The sequence below is a fragment of the Lingula anatina genome, chromosome 2, assembly GCF_051362555.1.
Source record: "Lingula anatina isolate TDL-2025a chromosome 2, LinAna3.0, whole genome shotgun sequence".
Classification (NCBI taxonomy): Eukaryota; Metazoa; Brachiopoda; class Lingulata; order Lingulida; family Lingulidae; genus Lingula; species Lingula anatina.
In genome coordinates, this window is record NC_141768.1 from 1,363,052 (window position 1) to 1,376,774 (window position 13,723).

At 38.3% G+C, this 13,723-nt stretch overlaps 2 protein-coding genes across 2 annotated transcripts; one reads left to right on the forward strand and one right to left on the reverse strand.

Annotated features, from left to right (window-relative positions):
- Nucleotides 1–2,691: 2,691 nt before the first annotated feature.
- Nucleotides 2,692–6,933, forward strand: LOC106180684 (cysteine-rich protein 1). Its single transcript, XM_013564744.3, has 4 exons — nucleotides 2,692–2,854; nucleotides 5,606–5,700; nucleotides 6,010–6,067; nucleotides 6,307–6,933. Exons 1-4 carry the CDS (start codon nucleotides 2,815–2,817, stop codon nucleotides 6,348–6,350), a joined length of 237 nt encoding a protein of 78 aa, XP_013420198.1. The 5' UTR covers nucleotides 2,692–2,814; the 3' UTR covers nucleotides 6,351–6,933.
- Nucleotides 6,927–11,224, reverse strand: LOC106180664 (pyroglutamylated RF-amide peptide receptor-like). Its single transcript, XM_013564710.2, has 2 exons — nucleotides 9,066–11,224; nucleotides 6,927–8,664 (listed from the first exon to the last, which is right to left on the reverse strand). Exons 1-2 carry the CDS (start codon nucleotides 9,455–9,457, stop codon nucleotides 7,977–7,979), a joined length of 1,080 nt encoding a protein of 359 aa, XP_013420164.2. The 5' UTR covers nucleotides 9,458–11,224; the 3' UTR covers nucleotides 6,927–7,976.
- Between the last annotated feature and the right edge of the window lie 2,499 nt (nucleotides 11,225–13,723).

Consider the following 13,723-nt stretch of genomic DNA (forward strand, 5'->3'; position numbering starts at 1 on the left):
GGCCTAGCTCTTCGGTCCATCCTCAACCTAAAATAACGAATAATGTTAATGAGGTGATGCTACTGCTTTCATTTCACACTGTATGCTGGCGTATGTCTTCACGCATGAAAAGACCATCTAATCAATGGCGATTTATTATGATTTACGTTCGGACGTAGTCTTGATAAAACATTCCTTTAATTGGTTCTGTCCAGGCCTGGAATAAAAAGATATGATCTTTTGATGAATTAAATGGTCCAAATTTATCCGAATTAATATATCAACTTACGACAGCCAGGACAGCAAAGGTTTACTTACAAAGCTTGAATAAAACTGAGGCGCTGAAAAATTATTTCGACGTTATAAATTCCTGCATACGCACCCTTTCCTGCACATCCCCATATTATTGAACTGTTATCATTGAAATGGCACAATACGGTTAGAAATCGTCAATACGGCCTGCTATTTAAGTATTCGTACTAAATAAGTTAAACGCGCTCCTACTAGTTCATTTTTGCACATGTTAAATACAGGGACCCAGTGCTTGTTGCATTTAAAACTTACCATATCAGCACGTCACGGTAGTTTGTGTGTTTTTATAGGAGCACCTGCGATGCAGTGGCAGATTTAGGGGGGTGTCAGGGAAAAGGTCACACCAATGGTCCTCTCGTGAAATTAGAATTTTGGCTGGCTGAATCATAGTTCTAAACCGTACCAAATGACACCGTGGGTCCTCTAAAATACCAAAATTTTGGGGGGCCCTTCAGCGCCCCGAACTAGAAGTAAACGGGAGTGGAATCGTAAGTGCAAAGTTAAAGCGGATTTTCAGACGGCATGGTTAGATTATATTTTTTTCTTTTGGACTTTTGAGCAGAGAATGCTTGTACAAATACGGGGTATAGGCTATGATGTGACAACGTGTCACAAAGCTTGAAGGTGCAATATTGTGTTTATTTTCAGTCAAATTGTTTTTTAATAACTTGCTGCGTTGACCGACAGCAAGACAAAGAACATCACGGTGAAAAATTCCCACGAGGCTGAAAATCGTTGCCATGTGCAATTTTTGCATGATTGCAACCTGATATGCCCATATCTTATTATCGTTTGGTGTTTTATGGTTAGTGCTGCAATTTTTTAACCATCTGAAAACTCGTCACAATATTGAAAAAAAAAGATACACCATTACATATCGATCGTGGCTCTGTGCAATTAACAGTGGTTGTTAGTTGCCTTTTGAGGACGCTAAAACATCGTTCTTTTTTGCAGCAATAACCATAAAACACCAATTATAATAATTAGATATGGGCATATCAGATTGCAAACATGCAAAAACTGTTCAGGAAGTAAGTCAAATTAAGACCCGATGATGTTTTGTCTTCGGTATTTCCTCCTCATTATTTACTGCAATTACTATTACACGTCTATCAGTTAAAGCGAGAAAGCAATAATTGATGACACAATATTGCTATGAATATATAGTCACCAAGTTCATTTCACTGAGCAATCACTCCCAAACACGAGATCTAGCGACATATTTTATCACCACTCGTTCTAGCGAATTGAGAAAGAAAAAGTCTGATAAATCGGGAGATTTTTATTTTGAATCGGGGGATCATGAGATATGTCCCCAAATGAGGAGATTCTTAAGGAGACCGGTAGCGTCGACGGGTCTGGAAATTTTTGTCTATAAAATGTGGGGGTATTTTCATACAACATGTATGAGCTTATCAAACTTGACTTTTCTCTAAGAATAGCCGTTTCGTGGCATAAACAAATAGACAAATATTTGCTTTAACCGTACCTACGCCTACTATTACTACAGGTAACACATTAAATGTTCACGGTTTAAAATTTGAAAATTTTCCTATGTGAAGGTGGCCAGCATTCCTCGCCTGATGATCAATCTGGTCCGATAGAAATGAGATGTTTTTATATTCCATTAGCTGCTCGTCTATACTAAAGAAAAACCTTTTATTAACATTACACTTGCGATGGAAAGCAAATATTTTAGCAATATCTAATAGAGTTTACTTCCAAATTTGTATTACGGGTATTTAGAAATATGACGAAAAAATTAATAAACCCGTCTCGCAAAAGTGAAAAAATGTCATCAAGGTTGGGGAACGAGCAAGTAAAAATCTTACAAATGATGAATAACAAAATTTAATGACGCATAAAGGGATAACTTTTTTTCAACCTTCCCATCCCCGTTCGTATCAAAGAAAAGAATAAAACTTCCCCCCAAAATCAAAAATCACAAATTGGTAAGGGAGACAATAATACATGTACATGTCTGTTGCTGTTCTGTAAGTTCTTGTTGTTGTTGTGTTCTTCTTCTTCTTCTTCTTCTTATTATTATTATTATGGGATATAAGTTATTAGTGGTTCATTGATGATGGACCCTAAGTTGTCGTAAGTTCTTAATACCACTGATATAGGGTCAACAGAAAAAACAAAACCAACGCAAACTCATTTTTACAGCCTGCCAGTGATTGCCCCTTATCACTTTTCTTATTTTAATATTTAGACTTCCAATTGATTCCGAACTATTGAATACAGTTAGATAATATAAATTCTTATCAGTTCGCCCCGTTTCCCTGTAAGATAACCGCATTTTGGAACAGAAACACCTAGTTACGCAGTTACAGCAAACACAGTCCGCCCATATGATCCAGCTTGCCTGAGAGTTCGCGCATAATTTCATGAGTTCATTAGCGGGCCGTGTGCAAAACGTAATGGGAAGATTTATGCGACCGGCTTTTCATTGCAGCCTCATTGCTGACTGTAGGTAAGGATCTGCTTAGAATTAACTACCACCCATCTCAAGCAAACAACATGCCCAAGTGTCCAGCTTGTCAGAAGGAAGTTTACTTTGGTAAGTGTTTTCTCGATGATACGGCATTGCTTAATGTAAGCGTAAATGATGACATTGACTATCAAAATTAGATTAAGTCTCTTTCATATGTAATGTAATCACATGACACTATAGTAATGTATGCGTTAATATACGGGGCAGGTTTCAGTTTAAAGTATTTCATTGTTGATATGGGTCATAGAGATATCATCAGCATTCATTAAAAATATATCACTTTAGTATAGTAAACCAGTGCATTGTTTACTGAACATAGATAGACGGGTGGATACAGGAAGAGATATTAAATCATAAAAGTGGGTGGTGCCAATATTAATCATTATCATGAGCTAAACCAGCATTCTGTATGAGAATTACCAGTCCTCTGAAGCTCTCTTATCTGGCTTAGGCGAGATAATTGTGTTTATACTGAGAGGTGTATCCTTACTTCACCCTAGCAATACAACTGCCGCAGTAATAACAGACTAGCAATGTGCGGGTTATATATTATCACACGGTGTATAGTATATATTGTACTCTCAAACTCTCATAAAAATCAGGTGATTAAAAATGCTGCAGGGCTCTGAACAACAGGTTATATTGACGGGGATGCAAGAAGAGTATATGCAGTGTTTTTGGATTAATAGAATAATTAAGTAATTAAGCCGCAAGCTGTCGTCGCCAAAACATAGCTAGGCCTAGTATGTTAGACTTGAAGATAACGCAGAACCCGGAACTGGTGCGTATAGTACATTCTTTTCTTTTTTTCTACACCTTAGATAAACATTAGATGAAAGAGAGCGAAAGACTTAATCAGAGCCAAAACCTTTGATATATTTTTATACCGCGTAATGGCCTACTAATATTTACATTCAGTCTACAAAATGTTTTAAAAAGAAAGCTACAGATAAGCCACGAATTTGAAACTATTTGTTACAATGGCATGTATTTAGAAACCTTTCTACTAAGATCTGTCCCAAACGAAATTACTGGTAGGAAAACAATCCTTAAAGGGATAATAACTCTTCGTATGAGACCTATATTTCACAATAAAAAACTTGTGAATAACTCATAGAAATATAATATATTCTGTTTTACCACAAAAACAGCAGTTATAGCTTTTATTCTGATATTTGAAGTTGTCTTTAGACCACGTGACCTCCATTGATGTCTATACTCTGTTAAAATCTCTTAAGAGATTTTAGCAAAAAACCAAACTTTTTAGAAAAAAACCAGGGACTAACTTTGAATGTAAAAATGGATTCATTAACCATTGGTAAGTATGGGAAAATTGTTGTTTACTCCAGGAAAATTCATTTTTTGGCTGAAACGAAGAGTTATTATTGCTTTAAGGTTTCCGGGATACCAGCATGTCGAATAAAATGCCAGTCGTAAAGAGGTTGATGCATTTAGCGGAGGCGTTTTAAGGAAACGCCCAGTTTTTACACCCTCGGTAAACAAGCCATGCACCTTCACCTGGCTATTCCGGTGACCTTATACAGTTCAGCTGTGAGCAGAATGCCAGCCATTGCCACCTTTCTGTCCTCGATGTCAACATTAAAAGTTCAATTTCAAAGACGTCTACTGTCCTAGACGTACGTGTTGGAATTTGGCACTTCGAGAATCAGCTAGGCCATATATAATAGTGTATTTTGTTTACTTCTAAATGTCAAGGGCAGAAACTCATACTTATTACGACAATGGTTTAGAGGTGATACTATGGTTTTGATGTCAACTGAGCAGTTTCGCTGTGAATGAAGAGCGTGTTTTACCTTTGTTAATACAGTTTTAATGGTAACGGTTTATGAATCATCGTCATTTTATATAGACACCCGCAGCTAAACTATACATATCGCGCTCATAGGTCACATATCTAAACCGCATCTGCATTTCAATCTTTTTAACTTGTATGTAGGTCCCACATATATTTACCGTGAATACATTGCAAAAGTAAATAACGCTCTTTTGATCATTACTGTTATTGGTGAGTATTTTTTAATCAGTTTGATCAGGCCCGTAAGGCACTGGGTTCTGTAAGGCACTGGGTTCTGTGGGTGCAGGGGGTCCGAAAGAACGGCCCTTCTGCGTCAAAATTTATTTATGTTACTTTCTATTCCGCACGATGGTCAAGTAAGGGGGTGAAGGCCAACTTAGATAAAAAGCCTTTGAACCCCTTTGAAATTGATGGTACAGTGTACATATGTGTAAGTACCGCATCACTATTTGTTGCTGTTGAGAGCAGCTCTCCCCAGCACAATATATGTGTTTTTAAATACAGCGCAACAACGAGAAAACGCATAAATCACGTTATTGCCAGGTTGCGGGTCATACTCATTGACCCATTTCAGTGTCATTAGTTGACCTGAAACGATAAGCCCCCCCCCCCCCCCATAAGCCCCCCTCTCATTCTAGATCTGTTATGTGTAAGGAAGCCTAGCAATGCTCCCAGTCTTGTACTGGCTGTACTCTCTTATTTCACCTGATCCAGACCGCATCAGTAATTACATGCCAAAAATAATGCAAACAATGGGGAGATCGGCTGACAATCTCGCAAAACATGCGCTTTTTTCATGTGAAGGGCACCTGCAGTTGGCACATTCTTCTCTATGTTCTTTTTACATGAATCATCTTCATTATCTCCCTGACCCCATGGCGAAAGGTCATATTTGCACCCGCTGGTAAAATAAAATCCAGTGAGTGTATGTCAGTGCGCATTGTGTTAGTTGTGCTATGTTTACTGAACTCATTGCGTTATAATGCGTGTTTCTTTTCCAGCTGAGCGCAAGACGTCTCTGGGCAAAGACTGGCACAGTGGCTGCCTAAGATGTGCAGAATGCAAGAAGGTGCTGACCCCGGGATCACACGCCGAGGTTTGTAGATTTTACGAGAATACACCTGCAAATATTTTCCTTGTCTTTATTGAGAGCGGGGGTATGAATGGGACGCATATCCTATCGTTGTTCTGATTCATTCCTCTATGCTTGGATTTTTATTGAAGTATTTAATCAAAACAGTTTATGTATTACAATTTAAACATTTTAGACACAACCGAGTGTGCCCCCCCCCCCAAATTTGGTGTTTCGATATACAATTTTTTCATTTATTACATTTTTGCAAGCGTTAATAAAGTAAGTCAAAACACATTATAACATCGCTCATATATCCCTTTCTTCTTTCAGCACGAAGGGAAGCCATACTGTAACAAGCCTTGTTATTCAGCTCTATTTGGTCCTAAAGGTATTTAGTTTCCCATTTCAAGGAAGATTTTAATGGCAATAAAGACGCGCCATTTAAAAATCTTATATTTAGTTTTAAAAGTATTACAGAACTGAATACATGATATTCTATTTCTTTTTTACTTGTGTTAATACACGTGTTCATGAAAAAAATATATATTGATACATATATAAGATCAGTCACGTAAAAAAACAATGGAAAATTACACTGATGCGCCCTCTGTTTTCTTTCACTTTCAGGGTTCGGACACGGAGGAACAGAGAGTCATACATTCCGCAAGTAATCAAAGTAAAACCACTCGGACTAGCACTAGATCTGCATGTATAAAATATAGAGACGTCTAACCTGTTTATAGCAAGGAGCTCCCTAGAGTCTTTCAGTGTACAAGAGGACGGGGTTCAGCTGAACAGAGCTCACTGGAAAAGTGTCATGATTAAAGTCAGCTCTTTCACGTCCTCGAATACAATTTTTAGTTGCTTCATATCTACGTACTGCAGCGGGTAGGTGATCCGCCATGGACTTGTGCGTATATTATTGGCAAGGAAAACAATCTGTTCATTTACATTCCATGGTTACGGATGCGTTATAATAAACTGTGCAAGTGTGTATGCAATATTCCTTTACCTCTTTCTTCGTATGCAATAGCTTGTGTAGACGGCGCTTAAAGACGTACAATTTACAAACGTCGATATTCCATCAGACATGCAATTTCCTTGGGGTTTTTGAAGGCGATTGTTTACCTTTAAAGAATACCGACATATGGAATGATGGTATTTTTTTGCATTAACTCCCTTTTGATTACCCAGTAGCTTCATTCCTTGTACCTTGTGGGATCAAAAGGAAATAAAAACCATTCGAGTTTGTAACACCCAGTTTTTTATTTGCACATATAAACATGAACATCGAATCACAAAGAGCAGTTCAATATAATTTTACATTTCCTGCACAATGTACTTTACTAGAATATAAATAACCATTGAAAGCGCCAAGTGTATATTGGGGTAGTTGAGAAATTATTATTTAGTTCATAATTTATCAGTCACTTTGTAGCTTAGAATTCAGTTCGGGTGCGTCAGCTTTATTTGAACGCTTTGGAACTAGAGATTTTGTTAGTATTAAAGGTATTTTTCAATGAGGACAACAAATTACCATACTCGAAATGCTAATAGCCACTCTATGACGACAAAGTTTTTAAGAAACGATGATTGCATGTACTGCAGCTTAATATTGTCTTCCCTTTCTTTCATAAAAAAGACAACAATAGAAACGCCTAGAACTTGTTATCTTAAGTACAGAGGTTAATATCGCGGCGTTCTGTCATGGAATATATACACTTCATCAGTCACGCTAAACTTAAAACCTTCATTTTCACAAAAAAATGTAGTGATTGTAAACGAAATCAATAAAATATTCATAAATCTCGCGTGAGCGAAAGAAATTGATGGAAGAGGGGGAGAGGTTACGGTATTTTTCCTACCATGTCATCTTATAAGCAAGTGAATAATAAACATAAATGTGTTAAAGAAGTTTAAACAATTTTGTCAAAAATGACTTGTCTGATGGCTTCACATACACGTTAATAATGCCACTGGTCCCACTTAATTTAAGGCCAATGAATGACCAGTGTTATACAATTCAAATACAAATTTACAATTGACAGCATGGCTCAGCAAAATGTTTGATGATAAAAGGAGAAAAGGCTGGTATCATTATTCTGAAATGTTACCCGTCACAGGATAAAAACACTGGCGGATCAATCTCTTTCCTAATATCGCTTGTGTCATATCCATCAAAATTTCATAATGCCAGTTAAAACATAGAAATCCCTTTTCATAATACGGCAAAGCAGTGAAGTTCACATGCGTTTCAAGACCAACTCGTGGGGGTTCGATCGCTCACTTTCCTCAGCTTAAACTGCACTGTTTGACGTTGCCGTGACGCCCTGAAGTTTCTTTCCGTCTTTTGGGGTGCAGGGATTGTGAGTCTTCTTTTGGAGGCAAACGCAAAAGGTCTTCACGAAATATTCCTTAAAGTTGTCATTCATGAAAGCGTAAACAATGGGGTTTACACACGAGTTCAAATACCCCATCATAGACAAATAGGCGACCAATACGCGGGCATCACTGTGACTACCCGGTGTAACAAAAGAAAGTATCCAGTGATTAATGAAGAAAGGTGTCCAGCACACGGTAAAGAAAGCCACTAGAAGAATTAACATTTTAATCACACGTTTTTTCTGCTTTATGTGAACATCCGCTCTCATCGTCGACATGTCTCCCACCGGCTTCCTTATCCACAGGCGCCATGCCACCCTGCCGTAGGAGACGTAGATCCCGATCAGCGGGATGAGAAAGAAACCGAAAGTGGTGAAGGAAGTGTAGAGAAGGATTTCCCAGTGGTGCTCGAAGTATTCCCTACAGTAGGGGACGTTTGCTCTGATGGGTAACTTGTTGTCGAATTTGTAATCGATTTTTTGCACAATGAGTTGCGGTGTCATGAGAGTGAAGGACAGTGCCCAGATGACAGCGGTGATGATAAGCGCGCGGTTGACAGTGTGAACGTGACGCGCCTTCAGCGGGTGACAGATGGCGTAATACCTGAGTGTGGGAAATGAATATAATGTCTGAATTAACACTCAATATATTCTATTGAATTTTTCTATTATATACATTCCTTTCATAATATATTTTCACAATGGAAATACACCGACAATAATGACAATGAACAAATTGACATCATCACAAGCGTTTACACGTACATAGGACCCATCACGTTATTTCTGAAGAAAAACGTCCCGAACTTTAAATTCTTACTCCCATCTAGTTACCCCCTACCAGTCTATATTATTAAGCGAAACATTTGATGTGCCAGAGGTATTAACATTTGTCTTCCATGAAATGAAATTGCATTAGATAATGAAGCGGATAATTTCCGAGAAATTAAAATTCATAAAAAAGTAGATTAACAGAACAAAGTGAACAAATCAGTATAACATTACCTGTCAACGGCGACTATCAAGAGAGTCAAAATACTGGAAACAATGAGAACACCCTGAAAATAAGCGTAAAATCTGCACAGCCCTTCTCCGAGGCTCCATTCCTGGTAGGCTAACTCGTACAATTGAAAAGGCATGCAGACTGCGGCTATCAGGAGATCGCTGACGGCCAGTGACAGTAAGAAAGTGTTTGTTACTGTCCGCATGGATTTATTCCTGAGAATCACCGCTATCACCAGGATGTTGAAGACGACCGCACAGAACATGATGATGCCGAACAAAATGCGGAAGCGAAGTAGGTCATGGTCCGCAAGAGGCGGCTCGAGGAACGACTCCGGGTATAAGGAGACCAACATTTTGAATTGCTCTTCTGTTATCGGCGTGTTGTTTCCCATGATGAATCCTACCTCTTGGTTTAATATACTGAGAATTGAATTGATCCAGTTAAACTCAAACTGCGTCTCTCTGTTCTTAATCCCAAGGTTCTCTGATAATTGCCTCTGCACAGGTTTCTACTGCACTGGTTTCCAATAATTATCAGTCATGGAGTGAAAAGTATTCACAATACAAAAGGTATCTGGTGATTCAGCAATCTGCAAAGTTAAATACTAGGTGAATTTCATGGTGAATTTCCAAGAAAGAAAACGCCAGTGGACGTGTGTCACCTCATGGCTACCGAAGCTCGAAGTGAAAATTGTTTCTCGTGGTGAGTGCCTTCCAAACGAGAACACGTAAATGCTGCGTGTGAACCGCGCTAAGTCCAGCACGTGTTTAACAATCTTGAGCTCGAAGTTCCTGTCAACAAGACTATTTCTTCGTCAATGAAGTGATTTGCTTTTCATCAGTCTTAATTTCCCGCAAATTTCAACTCCAGGAAAATCGCCTCTCCAGCTAATATTATCGCCACGTACGACAGAAATCACCAGAAGACGTGTCGTTCTTTGTTTGACTATCGCCAAGGCAAGAGCACTCCAACACTGCGCAAGATGAAAATCGTGCACTCAGAGTTATTCTATTGGTTCTGCGCATCAACTTGAAAAAGCACATTTATATTAATTTTGTGACGGGGGATAATGGCTTGCACTGTTTCCATTGGCTACAATTAATCAACATATTGATGACAACGGATTCTACTCTTTCAATTTCATCCCATTTGCTTTTTGTACTTTGAGACAAATTTAGCTTAGTGTCTGCAGCTACTGAATTTGATTTAAAATTGATTACTTATATATAATAGCTTAAAGAAATGTCAAATATCGTTAAATTATTTCCTGAAAAGTGATATTTGCACAGCGTATTTTCTGCAATTTTTTTGTGCTTTACGGACTGGAGGAAATTGAGTAGGTAAAAAGTAGGTAATTTGCGACTAGAAACTGAAAGAAAAGGCTATTTTTTAATAAAAAGGAAAATAATCAAAATGCAATGTGCATATACACTCATAAGCTTGTGTAATATATTCTTATTAAACCTCATATGAACATGAGTATACATGCAAAAAAATATAATATATTATATATAATATAAAATTTAAATGAACCAAGAATTTATTTAAAAAAAAGAAAATAAACAAGACTTAGAACATCATTTCAAAAGGGTAAAAAATCAACGCACCATAAAGTACAGATAATAATTAGCGTAGGCAGAAGATCAAAGACAAAGACCATTCTCTCATTCCCCGAATACATGCTGCTAGTATTTCCGTAATAACATGATCCTAATCAGAAGATACATCACCGTGACGCTGTACCACTAAATATCTCATGTACCGTGTCAAAATAACGAATTAATGATAATTAAAAAACGAAATATATTACTTTGGAGATGCTTACGGTAATTGATTGATAACCTTGCAGAAAGGTTTTGAATACAGCGTTTGCAGCAATGAAAGTGAGGGGGCTATTAAGGCTTATCAAATGTCAAAGTGAAATGAGATCGACTGTATTGAGTTCCTGATATTTATTGAGCAGTTTACATAACACTTGTTGCTTTGTTGTTTTCGAAAAGATGTAAACTGAGTATTGACGTGTTTTTGAAACCTTATTTTTATGTACAAACACAGATGTGTCTGTACATATAGAGGTCGCTTGCGTCTGTCGTCATCGCAGTGCCCTTACAGGTAGTTTAATATTGAATCTGTAAACAAACAGAACAATAGAAAACCACATTACATGAAATAATCAACAACATTTTCCTACACTTGTCACCCTGCTTTTTCCTGCGAACAGCACAATGAGCCGAATAACGTGGGCCTTTTTTTCATTGGCCGAAAGTTTCAAACCCTTTATTCCACTAATTGAACGTCTTAAACGTCGCGTTTTCCTTCACTGCGTCATTCTGTCAGCTAGCCCCTGTTGACGTCGTCGCAGCAGTCTTCAGTGGTAGAACAGCTCATGGAGGGACAGTGTAGGAGCGCATGAGTTATAAGTTACTAAATATTCAGAAGCAGTCAATGTACGAGATTTAATTCAAGTCTACTTATTTTTCGTATAGTATCGCTATATCGTGTCTAAATGTTTAGCTGTCTGAAAAAAGGGGATAAATTTCTTCTATTATAGATATCACGCACAGAGGGTATTGCTTGAGCTTGACAATCCCCCCCTTAAATTACCCCTTCCTTTCATTATCTTGTAAAACTATTTTACTATGGGTGACATAAAGTCTGACGGGTTCATAACTAATTTGTGGGAAGGCGTGAGATATGAGGGCGAGGTAGTGAATACGGAGCTTGAGAGCGTTGATGATTTATGAGATGGTTCGAATTTAACTAATAAACAGTTGGAGAATCACGCAGAGCAAGTCGAAGGTGAACTTGGGATGGGGTGAATTATAGGAGATATTATAATCTGCGTCGAGTAATTGTACGACGAATGAAAAAAAATCCACTGTAAACACGGACTATCAGCTCACATTCTCAAATTTAGAAAATCGGAATCTCAATTCTATGATTCCATTTTTCCAAAGTAGAACCAATGACATAGTTCAAGGTATGCTTCCTCATGATTTGGTCAGAATCGTTTGACAAATCAGATTGTTTCAGTAAATTGATACTTGAAATAACAAGTGAGGAAGGTGTAGAGATTGATGTTTATATAGAGCTATCACTATAGAGCTATCACTATAAGTCAGATTTTGATTTATTGGATGAACTAAGCAAATTTCTTTTCCTGATTGACGATCCAAAAATGATTTTTAGCACTGCCAAAGCCTGTAGCCTTTTCTTTGGATTAAGAAGAAATTTTATGTATTTAAACTGTAATTAGTGTTTTAAATTTTTTAGTCTCTCATAGTTCTCTATAGAACTGCCTGATGACTGTCTTAATTTTTATTGTTTTTTTTTTTAAATTGTATCTATGGGTGAGACTTTAATAAAATAAATTGAATTGAATTGAATTATCACTATAGCCGATACTATCATCTATATTCCTTGATGATGGCAGTGCAGTAACTACCGCGTGCCTGGACAGCATCATGGGCCGCTACCTCGGCGACTTCACAGATGAGCTAGATGAGGGGGACCACATCTCCACATTTGTTTTGGGTGGACCGAAAAACTACGCATACGTTACGGCAAAGGGAAAGACAATTATGGCCCAGTCACAATGTCGGCGATCTGTCGGAGATTAGTTTAGTCGTCGTAGAAAATAAAGAATCCTTGAACAATCCTAGCAATAATCCTAATAAAAGTGGAGCAGTCACATTGTCTGAGATTTTTTCAAGGATTTTGACCCGGTTTTGTCGAAAAATCGTGGGATTAGCTTCCGATCGCCTCCGATTGCATCGGAGGCGATCGGAGACGATATCTGCGAGCGTCTTTTCTTGTAATTTTTTTCCCCCTGGGTATATGTGGTTATATATGGGTATATATTCGGAGGACGCCTCCCATTAATCGGAGGGCATCGTAGGTCATCGGAGATTGTGTCTGGGATGCCCAAAATGGGTGAAAAATCTTGCGAGCAATCTTAAAATTTTAAGTTCAAAGTTGGGGACCGCGACGGGTGTGGCGATGTCTAAAAAATCTGCCACAACCCGCAGGCGTCCGGAGAGCGCCTCCGACGGGTGCAAAATCGTGAGATCTGTCTCAAGATTTTGTTCAAATTTCCCGGGTTTTACCCATCCCCGACGCATCGCAACTGATTTGTGACTGGCCACTTAGTCAAGTTAGAGGTTTGAAGAGTCACTGAATTATGATACTTCTCAGATAGTGAATTATGATATTTTGCGTAAATGGTGCATGGCATAGGTCCGCGTGGAGCTGCTAAACGCGTGGAACAGCCTGGGCCCCGTATCTCGAAAGCTTCGCTATGTTGCGCACGTGCGCAAGCGTCTCGATTCCATTACTCGCCCACACTCGTCCCACATGATACACTGTAGCCTCTTTTTGATATAGCGATTCGCAAAACGCGATGCTTTCGAGATACGGGGCCCTGCTTCGATACGTCTAGGACTTCCTTGCAATACCTTGTTACTATTCTATATGTCTATTAAGTATTAAGTGACTTTGGTCAAAATCCTGTAATCGAGGGAAGCAATGGCTAAAACCTCCCTTCAAGCATTGGCCTAGGTCATGTTTGAGGTCTACTATGGTATAAAAGTGCATTTGATTCTGGTTCCTTTTTAATATATCCAACCATGTTTTTATTTTTGACCTTAATGATAATTGG